This window comes from Sinohyriopsis cumingii, unplaced genomic scaffold (genome assembly GCF_028554795.1).
Source record: "Sinohyriopsis cumingii isolate HCF-2022 unplaced genomic scaffold, ASM2855479v2 utg000127l, whole genome shotgun sequence".
Taxonomy (NCBI): domain Eukaryota; kingdom Metazoa; phylum Mollusca; class Bivalvia; order Unionida; family Unionidae; genus Sinohyriopsis; species Sinohyriopsis cumingii.
The window spans coordinates 6,619,904-6,643,798 of record NW_028315871.1 but is presented as its reverse complement, the minus strand read 5'-3'; the positions used below and the strand labels follow the sequence as shown (position 1 = coordinate 6,643,798).

The window sequence follows — 23,895 nt, the reverse complement described above, 5'->3', positions numbered from 1 at the left end:
GATGTCAGTACATTATATACCTGTCTTGTGTTTAATACAACCAAATGAAGATCAATGTTGGCAGTACATTATATACCTGTCCTGTGTTTAATACAACCAAATGAAGATCACTGTTGGCAGTACATTATATACCTGTCCTGTGTTTAATACAACCAAATGAAGATCAATGCTGGCAGTACATTATATACCTGTCCTGTGTTTAATACAACCAAATGAAGATCAATGTTGGCAGTACATTATATACCTGTCCTGTGTTTAATACAACCAAATGAAGATCAATGTTGGCAGTACATTATATACCTGTCCTGTGTTTAATACAAATAAATGAAGTTCAATGCTGGCAGTACATTATATACCTGTCCTGTGTTTAATACAACCAAATGAAGATTAATGTTGGCAGTACATTATATACCTGTCCTGTGTTTAATACAACCAAATGAAGATCAATGTTGGCAGTACATTATATACCTGTCCTGTGTTTAATACAACCAAATGAAGATCAATGTTGGCAGCACATTATATACCTGTCCTGTGTTTAACAGTCTGCTATTCCATGATGTAGATACTCATCACACTGAATTTAATGTGTTGAAACCATTATCTTATTAGCCTTGTCATGACCATAACCTCTGACCTTTTAACCAAAGAATCTACAGATTTCTTTATTACCCTAAACGCAAACTATTCAAAGTTTCATGATGGAACTTACTCTTCCAACAAGTTATTCTGCAAAATGCTTTTTTCAGCAACAATCACCTTGACCTTGACACCAACATCACTAGGCATCTTCTATTCATTACGTGCAAGCCCTCCACAAACTTAAATTGACCTCTGACACCAAAAATGTTAGGCATGTTCCTTACTCCAAGCACAAGCTATTCTCAAAGTTTGATTCAGGTCTTTGATGTCAAACTGATGTTACTGTGTTGTAACCATTTGTCTTCTTTCAGTCACAGTGACACTGACCTTTGACCTCAAAATGGAAAGCTTCTTCCTTAACCATTGTGCTAGCCAACATTAAACTGTGGTCCTGTATGTGATGCAATGATAATGGTGCAGAGTCTCATTTTCTTCATTCAGTCACTGCGATCTTGACCTTTGACTTTTTTAACACTCAAAGCAATACAGTTCTTCCATACACTACGTGTAAGCTAGCTGTTAGCTGTTGATTATGGAGAATTCAAGTTATTTTGCACAAGCCATTTTAATATTTATTGTCAAACTGACCTTGCGATTGCTCCAGTGGCCTAATGGTACAAGCGTCCACCTTGGGAGGTCATGGGTTCAATTCAGGCCGAGTCCAACCAAAGACTTATAAAAATGGTAATAACAGCTGCCTCCCTTGGCACTCAGCATTAAAAGGTTAATGTTAGGACTGGTCAGCCGGGTGTCAGCATAATGTGACTGGGAGGGACATCATGCTACATGTCTGTGGCATGATGCCCCAGTGCTAGACATCACTATAAACTGCCACACTGCAGACATCATAGCAATGTGACTGAAAAATTGTTAAAGCTACGTTAAAAAATATCCAAATCCAAATCACACTGACCTTGCTCTTTCTGATTATGTGAACCCTACATGGATAAGCATCGCTCATACCTGAAGTTCAAACCAACCACAAAGTTTGATCCATGCATGTGATGTATAACAAATGTTAGTGTGCAAAACTAATTTTCCTTTGTTCAGTTAGTGACCTTGATCTTTGATATTTTAACCCTAAAACTGACAGGATTAAATTTATCTAAAACCTTTTGGTCACTTCAGCTGAAGAAGCCATCTTCCTCTTTTCAGTCACTGTGATCGGTGTGACTTAAGGGCTTCATGCCAGTATGGCGTAATGCCATAATGCCAGTATGGTGTAATGCCGTCATGCCAGTATGGTGTAATGCCGTCATGCCAGTATGGTGTAATGCCTTCATGCCAGTATGGTGTAAGGACTTCATGCCAGTATGATGTAAGAACTTCAAGCTAGAATGGCATTATACAAAATTCATGACAGTACAGTGTAAGGATTTCTTGTCAGTATGATGTAAGGACTTGATGCCAGTATGATATAAGGACTTCGTGCCAGTATGGTGTAAGGACTTCATGCCAGTACGGTTTAAGGATTTCATGTCAGGAAGATGTAAGGATTTCATGCCAGGATGATGTGAGGAATTCATGCCAGTATGATGTAAGGCATTCATTCCTGGAGGATATAAGACCTTCATGCCAGTATGATGTAAGGACTTCAAGACAGTGTCATGTAAAGGCCTTCATGCCAATATTATTCCTGTACATTTCGTCAAATGCTACTGAAGAGTTTTTGAGATAAGTCACAGAAAAGTTTTTTTTAAATTTTTTTGTGACTTTACTGGATGGCAGATCAGTATCATTATGTATAAAGCTGAAAGTCCTATATACCACGATCCTTTCTGTCAAATTTGGTCCATTTCTATTCAGCGGTTTATGAGAAAAAGCCACTGTCATTTTTTTGTGCTAGTAATAGTGGCCTTATTTGATGGCAGATCAGCATTATGTGTTCAAATTTAAAATCCCACCATGACAGGATGCTTTATGTCAAACTCTCTTGTCTATATTGCTTTTTGAGAGAAGTTGTTTAAAGGTCATTCTATTTTTAGTACTGGTGGCCATATTTCATAACATAAACTTGAGCTCTTCATGCCAGGAGGTTCTTTGCCAAATTTGGTTTAATTGGTCCAGTTGTTATTCAGACATTCGGACATTAGCCTCACATTTATGGTTGTGCAAGCTTAGGAAAAAAAAATGTAAAGCTTGCTATCTAATTTTACCCTTCTTAATATCTGATTGCAAAAATTGGAAAATTCTTCTTGCCAAAGTACCCTTGTGGTCAAGTAAGTTCATTATTGGTTTCAAACTTCTCCTTTTGCATACTGTCCAAAAGATAACAGCAGAAGTAACTCTTACCCCCAACTTGTACTGTTCAGTCATTTTCAACATGTATCTTGAGACTGAAGATTACATAACGCTTCCTGAACAGAATGCAGGATGGTTTCATCACAGTGGTTTGAAAAGTTTCTTCAAAAGATAAATCTTGACAGGTTGGATGGCTGGTTGTTTTATTGGTTGGTTTGTTGGCATGGGTTTAATGCCATTTTTCAGCACATGATAGGCTGTATGTGCCAGCCTGAATATTTGGTAGAAGATGAACCCAAAAGAACCCCAGAAAGAACCCACTGGAAACTACTGGCAAGTTTACCCACATACCCACATTGGCCAAGCCAGAAAACTGATCCAATGCAGGCAGGTGATATGTCAGTGACCTGCAAAGGCAAGTACCAGGGCCCCAATCACAACAGGTTTTATTTACATGGTCTGAACTTGAGACAGCAGAGATGCTAAAATTTCTACACCCCTAAATATACTTCTATACTGTCGCTAATGTAATGATTTAACAGAATCTGGTTTTTATAAGCAAGTGGACTTTGTACACAAGTTAAAACACACCAATGTTACCATCTGTAACCTACCGTGCTGAGAAGAAACCTCTTTCCACAATCCCAGCTTTTATTTACCTAAGAAACGAACTTTAGAATCAAGATTAACCTAAGGTGTAGACAGAAAGACGCACACCCATAGACACCAAAATAACTGTCATATTATGGTTCTGCCAAGACAGTTCAGACAATGTCATATACAGAGGTGACCACACTTTTCAATGGTTCATTAAGTTAAACCACTAACCAACTGACTGATATTGTCTGCTTCTTTGACTCCTCCAGCAATAAACGGCAAGTCCTGCAATGCATGCTGGGATAACCACAATAAATGTGACTAAAATTATGATGTCATGCTGCTGGAGACCTCTGAAAATACAAAGTTACAACATGGATTAACATGCAACAAAGCTGTCTGAACAATATATATACAACTGTAGGTCATAATGTCTACCAAATGTTAAGTCTAATATTGATTTTTTAAAAAAAACAGACAATTGCATTTCACACAATGACATCATTCTACCACACACATTCATAGGCATCATAAATGCCACCCAAAGAAAAATCTTACTATGTTATGTGAAATTTCACTAACACTCTTACAAGCTGTGTAATATAAAAATTACAATTAATTTATAATAATGTTGTTTTGTGCATTATTTATCTGCCAGATAGACAACCAGACTCAGAGATGAGGCATCCAACTGTTTTAGCTTTACATGGTTATATAAACTAATGTAAAGACCACATGCTAAACTATTCTATTTCTAATTCATATGAAACACAGTATGTAAATGCAATGTCAATATGAAATAAATGCTCCCATGATGCTTTGCTAAGATCAAAATGGCTGACAGAATCCTTTAACATACACATTCAAGCTGTATTTCAGACTCATGTGCAGAAATATTTCAGGTTTCAGAATTCAATACAAAGATATTATACAATTTGAAACTAACAGTGAAGAAATATACAATACCAATAATCAAGTCTCAACACCAACACTGCAACATAGACATTACACGGAAATAGAAACTAATGGTAGGAACCTGCATCATATTATGTTTTGTAGTGTCACTCCTGTATCACAACAGGTATTGTATTGCATGACAACTGTAACAATGGTATGCATAAGACCACCCTAGTTTCATGATATGCATTCTTCTTTCCGCATATTGTTGACCTTCCAGACTTTGTACACAAATTCCTCCATACCTATCATAATTCAAGGACTCATACCTAATATAAAATACTGAGTACACAGTCATAGAAAATACAGATAGCAATCGATGGTGGGTGAGACGTAGGGGGCATACATTCCAGAACAGAAACGCAATACACACATAGTAGGTATTATTAGTGATGAATAAAAATGAGATGACCAATGCTAGTTTCACCGATGAAGCAAAATTTTACACCCCAATGTTTAACAAAAAATAATCTTGACAAAATGAATGTATCATGAGTATGCTTGGGGAAACTCCACTCAAGGTATTACATTATGGTCTCAACAAATAACACAGTCAACCAGTTGCAAGATTAAATATGCATGTATTTCAATCATCAAACTTGTCAATGATCTTGACTATATAAACATATATTCCAAGGATGATCAAAACTGGAACAGAAATATGGCCTCCAGAGTGATAACACGCTCAGAAAGCCAGGTGCAAGATTATATAGTATGTGTGGATCTCATTCATTATCAAACTCTTCTGAGATCTTATTGACATAAGCATATAATCCATTTGTCATAAAAATCCGATCCAAAATTTGACCTTAAGAGTGGAAACATGGTCAGCGAATTACTTGCAAGATCACTTCAATAATAAGCATGGTTCTTGATGCAAAATGATCAGATTTTTATGACATAAGCCCATATTCCAAGTTTAATCAAACTCATATAAAAAATATGGAGTTCAACTTGGTAACATGCAATTGTTGATATGGACATCTGTCAACAGATTATGCATGATGTATGAAGAACGGTCATATCAAAAGCTGACTAGGCCTTACAGCTGATGAACTTAAACATGTGGGACTAATTGCATTCATAGGGTTCTGTCAAAACACTGCTGCAAGACCAAATGGCAAAACTTTCAATACAAATTGGTCTTTAATATGAAATAATGAGAAATTCATAACATGTATATTTCATGCTGATCCACTGAAAACTGAAAGACCGGCTTAGTTCACAAAATTCAGTTCTACACTACATCATGTTTCAAGTAAAAAAGGGCAATAACTCTAACAAGTGAACCTGATGTTACTACCCAGCTTACAAGACAACACTTGAATATTTTACTATGGAGTTATTGTAGCGTTGTAAGAAGACAATATAGATAAACTATCTCCATAGCTGTATCATTTAATTTCTACCTATTTCATTCAAGGCTCATAAAATCATTTCTAACAATAAAGCCATAATTAATATGCATAGTGTTATAATCAAAGTCATCTATGATCTTATAGATATAAACCCATTTACCAAATGTAAGCCATAGGATGGTAAAAAGCTCAGCCAATCAAATGCAAATCACCTAAAAAATGTAAGTTGGCCTTGCTCATTATCAAAATCATTCCAACTTTTTTTTAAATATGCATATATTCCAAGTTTTATCAAAGTCAATTTATCAAAACTCATCTGAGATCTTAATGATATAAACATATATTCCAAAGTTTAATGAAAATCACAACAAAAATATAGTCTTCAGAATGGTAGCAAAGCCAGGCCATCAAATGTATACATCACTCATTATCAAACATTGCCAAAATTTTGATGATAAAACTCACATTCCAGTGTCAATGAAGTCAGATAATAAATACAGACTACACAGCAGCAACAGTTGATGGATGGGTGATGGGTGACTAAAGACACAGCAACAAGCAACTGTTGACAGATTGGTGATGGGTGACTAAAGACACAGAAACAAGCAACTGCTGACAGATGGGTGATGGCTGATGAAACCTACACAATGGACACAGGGTCGTTACCATCAGTTCACTGGGCTTCATCGCTTGGTGAGCTAAGAAACACCAATGCAGTTAACAGTTGATATGTGTATCTTCAGATGATTCTCAAGTTTGATGCCACTAACAAGAGACTCAAGTGGAACTGAGACTGCTCTCATGCCTGATTCTGCCTAATAACCAAATACAAGAGCAGTTAGCCAAGGAATCTGAGATATTAGGATGCTTTCTGTAAATATTTCTTCCCATCCTGTTGATTGCCAGGAAAACAACTATTTCAAACTTTCACTAGTGTATACTTTTTCATCCATACCTGATATCACCTCAGTATAATGTATACACTATTGAATGGTCTCAATGACAGGATGACTTCTGTCAAAGTTGGTTAAAATTCCATGTGAAGTTTTTTCTAGATAAATCTGTGTAAACCTTTTCTGATTTCTAATAATGGAAGCCATATTTAATACTGAAGGGCCTTCAAGCAGTTGCTTTCTGTCAAATTTAGCCAAATTCTGTTCAGTGTTTATTTAAAAGAACTTCTTAAACAATTTTTCTATTTCTAGTTACAGTGGCTATATATAGCAAATTGGCATCATTTGTAACATGCCATGATTCCTTCTGTCAAATTTGGTCAAATAATCTTCCCCAATTTTGCTGAAAAAGTCATTTCAAAAGACTTTTCTATTTTTAGTATCATTAGCCATTTTCTAGCGCAGAAAAGTAACACTGGTATAAAATTTTAAGTCATTTATGATAGGATGTTTTGTGTCAAACTTGATTAAATTTGTTTGAAATGAATTTTAAAGACATATCAAGATTTTTTCCATATTTAATAATGGTGGCCAATTCTGATGGCACATTTGTAAAATTTTCACAAAGATGAGGATAAAAACATAAATCTGCTAAAAGTGGTCAAATCCTGTTTATCCATTTTTGATAAGTTCTTTAAATGTTTTTAGCAGCAATGGCCATCCATCAGCATCCACTAAATGAATTTGAAAGACCTTTAATACAAAAAAAGACCATGCCAAAAATGGTCCTAGTTGCAAATTGGTCAAACAGTTTAAGAGAAAAGTTGTAAAATAGCAATAGCAAACCGATGATGCACAGCAGAAAATGTATGATGAACAATGTACTACAGATGAAGGATCATACCATTACAGACAGGTGAGCTAACAGAAAGAATGTATGACGAACAATGTACTTTCGATAAAAGATCATACCATTACAGCCAGGTGAGCTAACAGAAAGAATGTATGATGAACAATGTACTACAGATGAAGGATCATAACAGTACAGCCAGGTGAGCTAACAGAAAGAATGTATGATGAACAGTGTACTACAGATGAAGGCTCATACCATTACAGCCAGGTGAGCTAACAGAAAGAAAGTATGACGAACAATGTACTTCTGATAAAGGATCATACCATTACAGCCAGGTGAGCTAACAGAAAGAATGTATGACGAACAATGTACTTCTGATAAAGGATCATACCATTACAGCCAGGTGAGCTAACAGAAAGAATGTATGATGAACAATGTACTACAGATGAAGGATCATACCATTACAGCCAGGTGAGCTAACAGAAAGAATGTATGATGAACAATGTACTACAGATGAAGGATCATACCATTACAGCCAGGTGAGCTAACAGAAAGAATGTATGATGAACAATGTACTACAGATGAAGGATCATACCATTACAGTCAGGTGAGCTAACAGAAAGAATGTATGATGAACAATGTACTACAGATGAAGGCTCATACCATTACAGACAGGTGAGCTAACAGAAAGAATGTATGACGAACAATGTACTTCCGATAAAGGATCATACCACTACAGTCAGGTGAGCTAACAGAAAGAATGTATGATGAACAATGTACTACAGATGAAGGATCATACCATTACAGCCAGGTGAACTAACAGAAAGAATGTATGATGAACAATGTACTACAGATGAAGGATCATATCATTACAGACAGGTGAGCTAACAGAAAGAATGTATGACGAACAATGTACTTCCGATAAAGGATCATACCATTACAGTCAGGTGAGCTAACAGAAAGAATGTATGACGAACAACGTACTTCCAATAAAGGATCATACCATTACCGCCAGGTGAGCTAACAGAAAGAATGTATGATGAACAATGTACTACAGATGAAGGATCATACCATTACAGCCAGGTGAGCTAACAGAAAGAATGTATGACGAACAATGTACTTCCAATAAAGGATCATACCATTACAGCCAGGTGAGCTAACAGAAAGAATGTATGATGAACAATGTACTACAGATGAAGGATCATACCATTACAGCCAGGTGAGCTAACAGAAAGAATGTAAGATGAACAATGTACTTCCGATAAAGGATCATACCATTACAGTCAGGTGAGCTAACAGAAAGAATGTATGATGAACAATGTACTACAGCTGAAGTATCATACCATTACAGCCAGGTGAACTAACAGAAAGAATGTATGATGAACAATGTACTACAGATGAAGGATCATATCATTACAGACAGGTGAGCTAACAGAAAGAATGTATGACGAACAATGTACTTCCAATAAAGGATCATACCATTACAGTCAGGTGAGCTAACTGAAAGAATGTATGACGAACAACGTACTTCCAATAAAGGATCATACCATTACCGCCAGGTGAGCTAACAGAAAGAATGTATGATGAACAATGTACTACAGATGAAGGATCATACCATTACAGTCAGGTGAGCTAACAGAAAGAATGTATGACGAACAATGTACTTCCAATAAAGGATCATACCATTACAGCCAGGTGAGCTAACAGAAAGAATGCATGATGAACAATGTACTACAGATGAAGGATCATACCATTACAGCCAGGTGAGCTAACAGAAAGAATGTAAGATGAACAATGTACTTCCGATAAAGGATCATACCATTACAGTCAGGTGAGCTAACAGAAAGAATGTATGATGAACAATGTACTACAGATGAAGGATCATACCATTACAGACAGGTGAGCTAATAGAAAGAATGTATGATGAACAATGTACTACTGATGAAGGATCATACCATTACAGCCAGGTGAGCTAACAGAAAGAATGTATGATGAACAATGTACTACAGATGAAGGATCATACCATTACAGCCAGGTGAGCTAACAGAAAGAATGTATGAAGAACAATGTACTTCCGATGAAGGATCATTCCATTACAGACAGGTGAGCTAACAGAAAGAATGTATGATGAACAATGTACTACAGATGAAGGATCATACCATTACAGCCAGGTGAGCTAACAGAAAGAATGTAAGATGAACAATGTACTTCCGATGAAGGATCATACCATTACAGTCAGGTGAGCTAACAGAAAGAATGTATGATGAACAATGTACTACAGATGAAGGATCATACCATTACAGCCAGGTGAGCTAACAGAAAGAATGTATGATGAACAATGTACTACAGATGAAGGATCATACCATTACAGCCAGGTGAGCTAACAGAAAGAATGTATGATGAACAATGTACTACAGATGAAGGATCATACCATTACAGCCAGGTGAGCTAACAGAAAGAATGTATGATGAACAATGTACTACAGATGAAGGATCATACCATTACAGTCAGGTGAGCTAACAGAAAGAATGTATGATGAACAATGTACTACAGATGAAGGCTCATACCATTACAGACAGGTGAGCTAACAGAAAGAATGTATGACGAACAATGTACTTCCGATAAAGGATCATACCACTACAGTCAGGTGAGCTAACAGAAAGAATGTATGATGAACAATGTACTACAGATGAAGGATCATACCATTACAGCCAGGTGAACTAACAGAAAGAATGTATGATGAACAATGTACTACAGATGAAGGATCATATCATTACAGACAGGTGAGCTAACAGAAAGAATGTATGACGAACAATGTACTTCCGATAAAGGATCATACCATTACAGTCAGGTGAGCTAACAGAAAGAATGTATGACAAACAACGTACTTCCAATAAAGGATCATACCATTACCGCCAGGTGAGCTAACAGAAAGAATGTATGATGAACAATGTACTACAGATGAAGGATCATACCATTACAGCCAGGTGAGCTAACAGAAAGAATGTATGACAAACAATGTACTTCCAATAAAGGATCATACCATTACAGCCAGGTGAGCTAACAGAAAGAATGTATGATGAACAATGTACTACAGATGAAGGATCATACCATTACAGCCAGGTGAGCTAACAGAAAGAATGTAAGATGAACAATGTACTTCCGATAAAGGATCATACCATTACAGTCAGGTGAGCTAACAGAAAGAATGTATGATGAACAATGTACTACAGCTGAAGTATCATACCATTACAGCCAGGTGAACTAACAGAAAGAATGTATGATGAACAATGTACTACAGATGAAGGATCATATCATTACAGACAGGTGAGCTAACAGAAAGAATGTATGACGAACAATGTACTTCCAATAAAGGATCATACCATTACAGTCAGGTGAGCTAACTGAAAGAATGTATGACGAACAACGTACTTCCAATAAAGGATCATACCATTACCGCCAGGTGAGCTAACAGAAAGAATGTATGATGAACAATGTACTACAGATGAAGGATCATACCATTACAGTCAGGTGAGCTAACAGAAAGAATGTATGACGAACAATGTACTTCCAATAAAGGATCATACCATTACAGCCAGGTGAGCTAACAGAAAGAATGCATGATGAACAATGTACTACAGATGAAGGATCATACCATTACAGCCAGGTGAGCTAACAGAAAGAATGTAAGATGAACAATGTACTTCCGATAAAGGATCATACCATTACAGTCAGGTGAGCTAACAGAAAGAATGTATGATGAACAATGTACTACAGATGAAGGATCATACCATTACAGACAGGTGAGCTAATAGAAAGAATGTATGATGAACAATGTACTACTGATGAAGGATCATACCATTACAGCCAGGTGAGCTAACAGAAAGAATGTATGATGAACAATGTACTACAGATGAAGGATCATACCATTACAGCCAGGTGAGCTAACAGAAAGAATGTATGAAGAACAATGTACTTCCGATGAAGGATCATACCATTACAGACAGGTGAGCTAACAGAAAGAATGTATGATGAACAATGTACTACAGATGAAGGATCATACCATTACAGCCAGGTGAGTTAACAGAAAGAATGTAAGATGAACAATGTACTTCCGATGAAGGATCATACCATTACAGTCAGGTGAGCTAACAGAAAGAATGTATGATGAACAATGTACTACAGATGAAGGATCATACCATTACAGCCAGGTGAGCTAACAGAAAGAATGTATGATGAACAATGTACTACAGATGAAGGATCATACCATTACAGCCAGGTGAGCTAACAGAAAGAATGTAAGATGAACAATGTACTTCCGATGAAGGATCATACCATTACAGTCAGGTGATCTAACAGAAAGAATGTATGATGAACAATGTACTACAGATGAAGGATCATACCATTACAGACAGGTGAGCTAACAGAAAGAATGTATGATGAACAATGTACTACAGATGAAGGATCATACCATTACAGTCAGGTGAGCTAACAGAAAGAATGTATGATGAACAATGTACTACAGATGAAGGATCATACCATTACAGCCAGGTGAGCTAACAGAAAGAATGTATGATGAACAGTGTACTACAGATGAAGGCTCATACCATTACAGCCAGGTGAGCTAACAGAAAGAATGTATGATGAACAATGTACTACAGATGAAGGATCATACCATTATAGCCAGGTGAGCTAACAGAAATAATGTAACTCAAGCAGAGTATGTAAGAGTGAAAAGCTTTTATGGTTCTGTGGCTTTTTTGAAGATGAATCCTCATACCAACTTTTTTTTATAAGTGTAACAGAGCAAGAGATATGGCAAATATATAATGGATATGTAACAAAAAAATGAACCATCAAACAGGCACAGTGCTTTATCTCTCTGAACTCAAGCCTAATGTACATCATCCCTGATAAGCACATTCTTGAAAACAATGCAATGTCCTTTTTGTAAATCTGTAACTTTGGCATAGCTTTATCTTATAAGTCTACCTCCCTCCATTTTAGTCATATTATTAAACAAAAAATCCCCTCCCCAATCCGTCACATGGCTCATCATAGGAAAATGACTTTATATTGTTATTATATGCCACAGTACAGAGTAGAATTGTATGGCCAATTATGTAATACAAGATCAAAGACTACACAGACAATATACCTACAGTAACAAAAACCATGTGATCATGTTTTGTATAAACATATACTTACAGACTTAAATAGAAAGTGAAAGGAAGAAATAGTATTGGTCAAATTTGTTTCCCAAAACAATTGTTCAGAGATGAGAAGTACACAATTACCTCAGATTCTGGTCTGGCAGATCCCCCATTCCATTCACTGGTACATTATTATCCTCACCTGCAAAAGAGAACATATGATTTGGTCATTTATTAGCATACTGTGAGTTGTTTTGTACCAAATTTTATTGCAGTTTATATTTTCTACAACCCAAGAATTTAAGGACCCAATAAACAATGAATCTCTGCCACAGTCCATAAGTACAGTCCATAAGTACATTTATGGACAGTCCACAAGTACAGTCCAGAAAAATCGATAACTATACAAAAAATGACTTTCAAAATATAAACTTTGTTGATGATGAATTTCTAAAAAGTCTTTCATCTATTGAAAGATGACAAAATGGGCAAAGAATCAATTCAAAGATGGACATGCTTTGGTTATGAACTGATAACTAACACTGCATATTGTATAAATACACCACCAATAATATTTATAGGATACTGCATTCATATGGGAAAATATGAATGAGTTTTTCTGGGATATACTTGAATTTCCCATAAAAATGTTGTAACCTTTTTATCTACTCATTTTCTAAATTAAACTGAATAATAAAAAGAACACTATAAAAAATAAAGTCTTTGAATTTCTGCTAGATTCCAAAATAAATATATACAAGTGCATTACAAAAATACACAGTAACCAAATTCATGCACACATAACATCACCGTAATGTTCCTTAAAATAGAGAGCGTATCACAGGCTTGGTCTTTCGTTTCAAGAAGTAATCTCATTTTCGTTTATTCCAAATTCAAATTTTGAGTCATACTGTCAATTACTGCACCTTGAAACGTTTCCAGCTGGTCTGGAATGGAGGGATTTTATTTTTCTGTCAGTCCAATTAAATTAAGTTTCTCCAGCTGTGGTGGACTGGAGTTATTAGCTGGTTCAATTCCATATGATGTACATGTGGTTTGATCTCACAGGCATTGATGCAAGCTGCGCATTAGTTTCTATTCTGTTATTGATAGTTTAGAAACATAATGTGGGGAAAAAAAAGATGAAAATCTTTTAATCAAAATTCTTAAGATGATATAGGATTAAATATTGTTTGGTAGGGAATATCAAATTCACTTTATTTTATAATGCAATCAATCCTCTTTTGAAATGTAATTTCTGTTGGAAATGTAGCCTAACTGTGTGAGGTTGGAAATGTAGCCTAATTGTGTGAGGTTGGCAATGTAGCCTAATTGTGTGAGGTTGGCAATGTAGCCTAATTGTGTGAGGTTGGCAAAGTGATGATACTGAAAAGCCAGATATTTGGCACCGATGAAAGAAAGAAAAGTTGAAAATTATAGATCAAGTATACTTCACTTTGAAAAGAGAACACTTCTCCAACCTGACTTAGGGTAGAAACTTCCAGAATACGTGTATGTGGATTGATAGATATCTCTGTAGAGAGTATGCTACTAGGCAACATAATATCTGCCACTTTTACATTGAGCCATTTAAAATTAAAATATATCACAACAGGTATGGAACCAGTCAGTTTACTAAAAGACCATGCCTGAAGCCAGGTCACTCGTAAGACTGAACTAGCTACCAGTCATATGAAAAAACCATATGGACAGAAATGTGGTACCATCACTCTGAGACAATCCTGGTACAACCAAAACAGCACAAAGTTTCTCATCAAGAAACTGTTCTTCAAGAGGGAAATTTCATAGATCTCATGATTATCTAAGCTGACATGGACCTTTACAAGGTAAGTCAGGTCTATCTGTGTGATCTCTTTGATGACCGAATGAGTAGTGAACCTATTTTCCAACCCAACCCAACACCCCCTCCCCAATTCCTCTCTCTTTGTGATGTTTGCAAGTATAGTTTCAGGTGGGTTAACTGCAAAAAAGAATAAACGTACATTTTATCCAAGTAAAAGATGGTTTAATTCTTACATATTTTAATGCGAAATCAAAATAGGAAAATGAAAAAAAAAGCTCACCAACTGTAGTTTCATCCTTGTTCTCTACAGGTTTTGATGTACCACCTGTTGGTATACTGGGTGGTGTGGTTATGCTTTTCTGCGTGTTTGTGGAACTTCGCAAAGTTGAACTTGCAGGTGAAGGTTTCCTGTTTATTGATTTAATTAAATAATAATAATAATAATAATAACAATAATAATGTGGACTATCTTTAGAAGCTCTAAGTGCTTTGTGAAATAGATAACACATAAAAATGTACACAATGACAAGACTACAAAAACGAACACAAAGAAATTATGAAACAGAAACATGCTGACAGTAATAATGGAAGTAACCATTATTAAGTCTTTAAGTCTTTCCTTGTAGTCAAAATAACGAGTTTTATGTGATCTCTTGAATGAGATCAGTGTCCTTGTATCTAAGATCATTGGACAATTCATTCCATGTAGCTGGGCCATGGTACACAAATGAATACTGTCCCTATGACTTTATTTTAACATCGAAGAATGAAACTGTGAGTTTCGGAATAGGAGTGTAAGTTTCTAGATGGTGTGTTACACATGGGTGAGGTCAGATAGGTATATTTTGGCTGGAGACAGCCAACAACATGTAGCATAGGGAACAGATTTTGTGTTTGAATCTGGATCAAATAGGTAGCATGTGGAGGTTACATAGTGGGGGTGGGCATGCTCAGTTCTTTGTACTCTACAGATAATCTGAGCAGCTGTGTTTTAAACTTTAAGTTTCTGTAGTAGATACCAGTTATGACTCTATGGTCTTAAACCAAGTAACAGAAAGAAGCAAAACCAACAAGTTATAAAATGAAAATTTAAGAGGAACCTGCAGCATTATTAAATAAATCTAAAATAATTCAAAAACATTTAACACAAGTCCAAAAGAATAAAGTGTTTCAAATGAATTCTAGGTCCTCAAATGTGCTGATGTGCCAACAGTCTGGATGTATCACAATGGCATTGTCAAGAACTTCTTTGAATAATGTTACAACTTTCTGGTCATAAAATAAGTAAATGAAAAAAGCCAAATAAAATAAGTTTTGTAAAACTTAACGAATTTAATTATCAAAGTTATAAAATGAACATTTAACAGGAACTTAGTATTATCAATTAAATCCAAAATAATCCTTAACAAGTTCTACACAAGTCCCAAAAAATTAAATTTTCCGAATGAATTTCAGGTCCTTGAATGTACTGGTCTGCCAACAGTCCTGATGTATCACAAAGGCATTGTCCAGAACCCCTTTGTGTAATTCCCAAGTCCCATAATAATATTTTAGTCTAACAATCACTTTGTAATTCCAATGAAAAATCCTAAAAAACGTCTCCTCTTAAATTATCTAAACAGCATTAAATACATCTGCAGACTGATATTAATACATGTACATATAAGAATCCAAAACAGAAATGAACTAATTGCTCAGTTCTCTCCTTATATACACAAAAGGGGCCGAAACGCAGTTTTATCCTACTCATTACATTACATTTTGCAATACTCCACATCATAAAAGAACCTACCTGACTGACCCATCCAATGGGAAATAATCCCAATCTCATAAACAGGTTTATTATAAATATTATTAATGGTTATAAGCACCGATTTATAGATCCTATGCAATGTACATTCAAAAAGTGAAACATAAAATTGATTCAATAATGTGAAAATAATAATACATAATATAGATATACAGAACAATAAATTCACTATAATCCCAGAATAATAGTTTAGTCCAAGCAGTAATATGAGCACTTAGTAAATCCAAATTATATCCAAACACAACAATAAACACATCTGCAGACTGATATTAAAACAAGAATATGTGAAATGAGAATGATTTAACTGTCCAACTCTCTTATTTTATACAAATATGGCTCTATATTGCAACAGTTTCCTATTCAACTAATGTCACAATACTTTCTATGTGACATTTTTCACAATATCTCACATCACAACGGAACGCACCACCTAGCTGAGTCATATACTTAGGCAATGTGTCATGCAAATCTTTTCAACCATTATAAAGTTATGGGCTGGAAAAGCAAATATTGATGGGCTGAAAGACAGAAGGGCACTACCATAATATGCCCAACTTCAGATGGATATATAGTTGTATCATTATTGTTATAGGAATATTAGACTGGTCCCCTGGTATTGTTTAGTCTAAATATTATTATTCCCATAATATTTTAACAGAATATGGTTCACTTTGTACTAAATGATATGCTTTGAAAATGTCTTTTCCTGAGGATGATCACTATGCCATTTGTAAATCCAAGGGAAATATTATATTCTATATTTAGTTAGTGAAGTATAATTTTCATGATAATGTAGTCACCGAAAAATACTGGTTCCTGTGTAAATACCAGTTCTTCTTGCACACATTAAGAAAAATACTGGTTCCCCTCATAAGCAAAATACTGCCTTCCCTCATACACAATAAGAAATATACTGCTTTCCCTCATACACACTAAGAAAAAGGCTAGTTCTTCTCATACACACTAAGAAAAAGGCTAGTTCTTCTCATACACACTAAGACAAAGATTAGTTCTTCTCATACACACTAAGAAAAATGCTAGTTCCCCTCAAGCCCAGTAAGAAAAATTCTGGTTCCCCTTAACCTGACGAACAAATGAAAAGTACAAAAAAATCACTGTCAATACCCGTTTATCATTTCTACTAAGGTGTTAAAATCAAACTAAAGTCTATGTCAGGGCCAGTTTTCAAAAATACTTACCCGACACAGTTACAATCTACCTGAGGAATAAACTGTACCCAACATCCAGTTTTCAAAAATACTTACCTGACACAGTTACAATCTACCTGAGGAATAAACTGTACCCAACATCCAGTTTTCAAAAATACTTACCTGACACAGTTACAATCTAGCTGAGGATTATTTAGTCCCTTTAATCCTTACAAATTTCAACCATACAATGATTCATTAGCAATACATTTTTCATTTGGAAAAACATAATCATTGATGCAAGTGCAATGGTAGTAATATGCTACTGCTAGCACATGGAGCAGCCTAATGTACATTATATGGTGATGATAGTGATGTGGATGTGCATGCATGTAAAAAATAAAAATCGGTTCATTTATTCTGTATGCAACAGCAGCTGCTATAACCAGTAAAATTAAAATGAAATGTACCAAAAAAACAATAGTGACAAAATTTTCTGAATCATAACAATGTAATTCAAGTAGAATGTGAACTTTATCATTTTTTTCCATTATATGCCACACATTCCAAAATGTCATCTGAACAAAACATTGCTTTATTATTGTTATTATTGATAGAAAAAACAAGATCTGATTCTGAAATAAATAATTTTAATAATAATGATTTATATGGTATCAGAAAATTACATTTATATTAAGGAAATATTAATATAATTGTATTTACAACATTGATAATAATAACAATAAAAATAATAATAATAATAATAATAATAATAATAATGCCTACACATTATTTTTAAATGTTAATTATAAAATAGTGCTAGGGGACTTTTTCATCATTAGTATCATCCTCTTACTTTTAGTTTACATTTTATAACAGTTGCCATCCTGGATGTTGCACACTGTATGAAGTTAACTTACTTTTATTTTTACCTGCACAAGCATCAGCATCACAACCATGTACCTTACCATGTATTAGGCTGCTCCATCTACTAAAAATAGCACAATTAAAAGAATCCTGTACAGATGAAACAAAGACTGGTTTGAAATTTGTCAGGTATAAAGGAATTAAATCATCCTCAGCTAAATAATAATAGTGCCAGGTACATGGTTCATACAACCAGTGGTGGGGTACTAATCAAAGTGGACCGGAGCCAGTCTAAAATGTATACGAACTAATACCCTCCTGTACCAGAATTTCTAACTGCACCTCAGTTACTGAAATATTTAAAGTGAAATTACCTCAGGTACTCTCAAATTTAAACTGGGCTAAAAAGATGTCAAAATTGAAATAATGAAGAAACTATTCCTCGTACAGCCATTTTAGCATACTTCTAGATACATAATGATAGTGATCAAAATATTAAAAATGTTAATAAGTTTATTTTAGAAATTTTGATTATTCGCAAACTGGAAACGTGACATCAAAAACAACTGAACTTGATTTGCATACTGCCAGAATGTATTTGTACAATCAGACGGTGACTCTAATTATAAAAGCCACTGTTGTAATTGTTTCATGCCAACCACTGTATTGCATACAGTACACAGACTGCGGAAAATGCCTTTAGCACTAAAGGCAAATCAGCAGACTGGCATCTCAGTCTCTATAAATTGCATCAATTTGGATTAAATACATGCTTGTTAGGTGGCTTTTCCTTTTTATTTTTAAACAAAGTATGACATCTTTATTTCCTTCCCAAACATTATTTGGACAAAATTAAATGTGTAAACACTATCAATTTAAAAAATTGTTTAATTCACATTACTATGTGCATAAGTTTGACTGGTGTTTCATTCTCCCAACATATCACGCACACACACACACACATACACATACACACACACACACACACACACATTCATTTATTGAATCAAGTTGTACCAGTTCTATGCACAACAAGCACCATTATATGACAGGGTTGAACTTTTAATGCCATGCATTTGTCAGTACAAAGGTAATAAGTCTAACAATGGAAATAAACTGCACAGAAACCCCAAAAAAAGAGCAAAAGAATACATGAATTCCAGAAGAATTTTAAAGACTTCAAAGGATGAAGAAAATAAATTAAATCTATTGATGTCTCAGCCCATTCTTAACAGCTGTGTAACAATCGTCTGAAGACACCTAGCAAAGAAAACAACCTAACGGTACAAATATACAAAGTACATTTGCTGTCTCATTCTGCCCTCAACTCAAGAATCTAATTACAATAAAAAGAAAAGCACTCAAAAGATTTTTGTTGAGAGAGAGAGAGAGAGAGAGGGGGGGATTATGTCTCAGTGTGTAAGCTTGTCTGCATTTAGAGCATATGTAACTGTTATGTTGTGCAATGTTGACAAAATGATTAAGATTGTTTGAACACGTATTAGTTATGGGTATTATTTATTGGTAAATTGTATGCAACGATATGAGTCCACATTGTCAAGAAATTAACTGCAACAATAATCCCATTATCAAATTGCAATAAAAAAAACAAAGATCTTGTAATCATGTTTTAGTTAATGCACATAAACACATGTGCATTCACGAGTGTGTGTGTGAGAGAGAAAGAAAGATGGAACAAAATTTTGTCAGTGTACAAGACTGTATTTATTCGGGCTGGTTTTTATTTGTAGCTTTTGCTATGAGGAAAAAAAGACTAATTTTCAGTTACTTGATTGTGATAATCCTCATGTAATATGACCCTACTATATTCCATCATCAATAAACACCGCTAAATCAACAATTCATTATCATATTAATTATGATGGACATTGTCACAACAACCACATGCCTATACAGTGTTATTTACTCAGTAATTAAACATAGTGCTTTGGTTATCCAGTTGAAACCAAATTGAGGGCAAGAATGGACAGAACAGGTCAAATCAGTGAGGCTGCCAGTAGGGAAATGAGGCTCTCTAAAGAGAGCCTCATTTCCCTACTGGCAGCCTCACTGATTTGACCTGTTCTGTCAGTGTGCTATTGAAGCCATTGTTCACACAGCATATGTTATAAGGACAAGCAATCATATGTATTACTTGTTATTTGAACTTGCCAATAAGATAGATAATAGTGGGGTATATCGTAGAATAGATTTGCAATAAAACATTAATCATATTCAAGTCAAAACAGAACAAGCACTTAAGAGATAGTATATGTATATCTATGAATCAATTTAACAGAATCCATGACTTTCAAATTTAGGATGGAAAATGACAAAGTTTTTACGTTTTATGTTTGTATGACTATAATGAAACAATAAGAGACTAGTTGACCAATGGTCTGTGGTCTTCACTTGAGCATGTACTGAGATGTAATTTTTCTTGGATAAGAAAACATCAAATGGCTTCCAAACTTGTTTTAAAATGCAAGTGATGTTTTGTTACAGTGATGGACTTAATAAGAACTAATTAACGATAATATTTAAAGGTATGGTCTGTGAAGTCCTTTGTCAATTTGTTAATAAATACCAGTAGATATTTTAATAACAATAAGAATGCTTGTGCACAAGAGTGCGCACAGGATTTTTTTGCGGGGGGGGGGGGGGGGGGGGGGGGAAGGAGATCAGAACTTTTTGCAAGTGGCGGGGGGGGGGGGGGGGGGGGGGGGAGGGGAGTCAGTCACAGCCAGAAGAGTTAGCATAGTAAGCAGTCTGAAATTAAAGCTGATACTTACTAAGCATTTTGAACTAAATCTTCTGATATATTTTCAGCTTCATTTGCATGATTAAACTTGTCAGAATATATATATATATATATATATATATATATATATATATATATATATATATATATTATTTGCAGTATGATTTCGGGGGGGGGGGCATGTGACCCCCCCCCTTGACCTATGCTGCGGGTGCCCATGCTTATGCATCGATCATTGTATTTTCCCACCAACAATCTTTTATGCAAATGCAAATCTTCTTAGCAGAAATTTTATGCCCGATAATGTAATGGATTTTTTCGAAAAATACAAAGTGTACAAATTTTTTAAATACATTTAAATAATTATTATTCTGATAAATGAATTGTGTATGAAAAATTAAAGGGTATGAAAAAATACATGAAATATGGTACATTTGTTTCCAGTTTGCTTAATGTTTTATAAGCTGATTGCTAGACTGAATACTACAGCACTATCATGGCTACAGAGACTGGTTCCTTGGTTGAATACTACAGCATCATTGTGTATACTGAGATTGGTTGCTAGGCTGAATATTACAGCATTATCATGGCTACTGAGACTGGTTGCTAGGCTGAATACTACAGCATCATGGCTACTGACTGGTTGCTAGGCTGAATACAAGAGCATTATCATAGCTACTGAGATTGGTGGCTAGGCTTTATATTATAGCATTATCATGACTACTAAGACTGGTTGCTAGGCTGAATACTCCCACACCATTATAGTTGACTATATAAAGCGACATTAATTAATGGTTGCATTAGTTTCTTTATTTCGATAGTCATTGATTGATTACAATAAAATAATAAAAAACAACTTGCAAAGTTGCTTGCTATTGATATATTTCCAGATTCACATAAAGCAATTTCCCATTATACAATATATTTTACAGTGAACTTTGTTGTTTTTGAACGCCACCAAACAAATCCATTACTTACATTTAAATTCTGAATTTAAACAACATCCTATAATTCCAGATTTTAGAGTGGTACCTCTCAATACATTCACGTGCCAGTAGCTTCTTGTGATTTGGTAGTTCTTTCCGGGGCTTTTCCCGGGTTCTTCCTCCACCATTAATACTGGCCGCCATGTATAGCCTATCATGTGCTGAAATATGACATTAAACCCTATAACAACAACAATACATTCATTGTCCACACATGAATGTACTTGGCTCTGTTTACAAACAAGAAAAGCCTCATGTCTTCTCAGTTCCTCTGATACTAGTATCATAACATTTTTGGATCTTACTTTGCTCCCTCATTTTCATGGAATAAATGATAACTTCTTTCAAATGTACTTCTAGCAGGCATACGGGAACAAACTTAAAACTTTTTGTTGTCTAGGCAAGCAGTGGAGCCTACATGAGAATCAAATGATAAATATCCAACACATGGATATCATCATTCTATAGTGTTAACATGCCTCCTCATCATCTGATTCAAAATCTGTAACTGCAGGTGTTGAAACTTGATTAACATTAATATATATGCCAATTTTAAAACTTGATTGATTAGGACTACCATATCACTTGAAATAAACCCTTCAACTCACTAATTTGTGTATGCCTAAACTACTGGTGGATCTAGAAAATAAGAAAAAACCTGAACCTTCAACTCACTAAATGGAATCCGTCTTTGTATACCTAAACTACTGGTGGATCTAGAAAATAAGAAGAAACCTTTGCCTCTGAATTTAACCTATCAGGATACAAACTTGTATCAAAATGTTGAGTAAACTAACTTCTTATTGCTTATGATAAATTACAATGCTAATTTCTGAGTGAATTATGTTCCTCAGAGGATACTTGCTTGATCACATTAACATTTGGAAAATAAATTCCAATACCTCCTGAATACAGCTTTCCTGAAAAGACTAAAAGATTTCATCTTTCCCATCTCTATACCATGTAGACAAGTGAAAAACTCGTACTCATTACTTCCCCATAGTACAGCCTAGAGGCTATCCATCAATTGGACATCTACCAGTTTTCAACTGAGTGATACACCAATTACAATGCTCACATATACAAGGAGGTGTAGTGGAAGGGGTTTACTGTAATGTGATCTGGTAGATGTTCTTGAAGAAATATAATTAACAAAACAAACTGGTTTCTCCTTTGAATAAATTTCCCTATCGCATTCATATTAAATGAATAGGAGGAGAAATGCAGAGCATCCTTTCTCCATGATATGCACCCCATAAGTGAAGAATGATTGGAATTCCTATATAAAGGTTAACCAGTGCTTCTTTCATGACAATAATACAAATGATGGTCATGTAGCCCATATTGATTGTACAGATAACAAAGAAAATAATTCTCCTTGTCAACAAAAAAAATTTTTGAGGTGAATCCATCAAAAGTGCTAAACCCACTCATGTCAGTTGGTTGTACTGACATCAACTGGACCTGGTGGTCATCTGGGCCACAGTCATTGCACATCCAGATTTAACGCTTGTTTTCAAGAAGCTTGATCACAGATATAAATGCAAGATGACTGACTATGCATGCCAGCTAATGACTTCTATTTTGTCACAGATACAGTTATTATGTTTGAATGTGAGACTTGAAGAAATTACATAAAGCTCATCTTCATGCAGAATATCTGATCATTTCAAACTTTAGTATACACAGCGATCAGAATACATAGAGTGTATCATCTACTTTAGCCATGATGTCAGGGCTTGAGGTGTTAAATTATCTTTCCCACCCTTAAATGCTAAAGAGATTGTATCCCACAACATTTTGCTGTGACCTTCATGTGATACTTGAA

General features: G+C 35.0%; 1 protein-coding gene across 2 annotated transcripts in view; it reads right to left on the bottom strand.

The window, feature by feature from the left end:
* LOC149774872 (uncharacterized) overlaps positions 1-23,895 on the bottom strand; it is a 72,383-nt gene that overhangs the window by 19,131 nt on the left and 29,357 nt on the right. For both annotated transcript variants that reach the window (XM_089944653.1, XM_089944654.1), the window contains exons 6-8: positions 14,776-14,903; positions 12,836-12,893; positions 3,709-3,830 (exon numbers count right to left, since the gene is read on the bottom strand). In XM_089944653.1, coding sequence (XP_089800779.1) covers positions 3,709-3,830; positions 12,836-12,893; positions 14,776-14,903 — 308 coding nt within the window. The remainder of the gene's footprint in view (positions 1-3,708; positions 3,831-12,835; positions 12,894-14,775; positions 14,904-23,895) is intronic.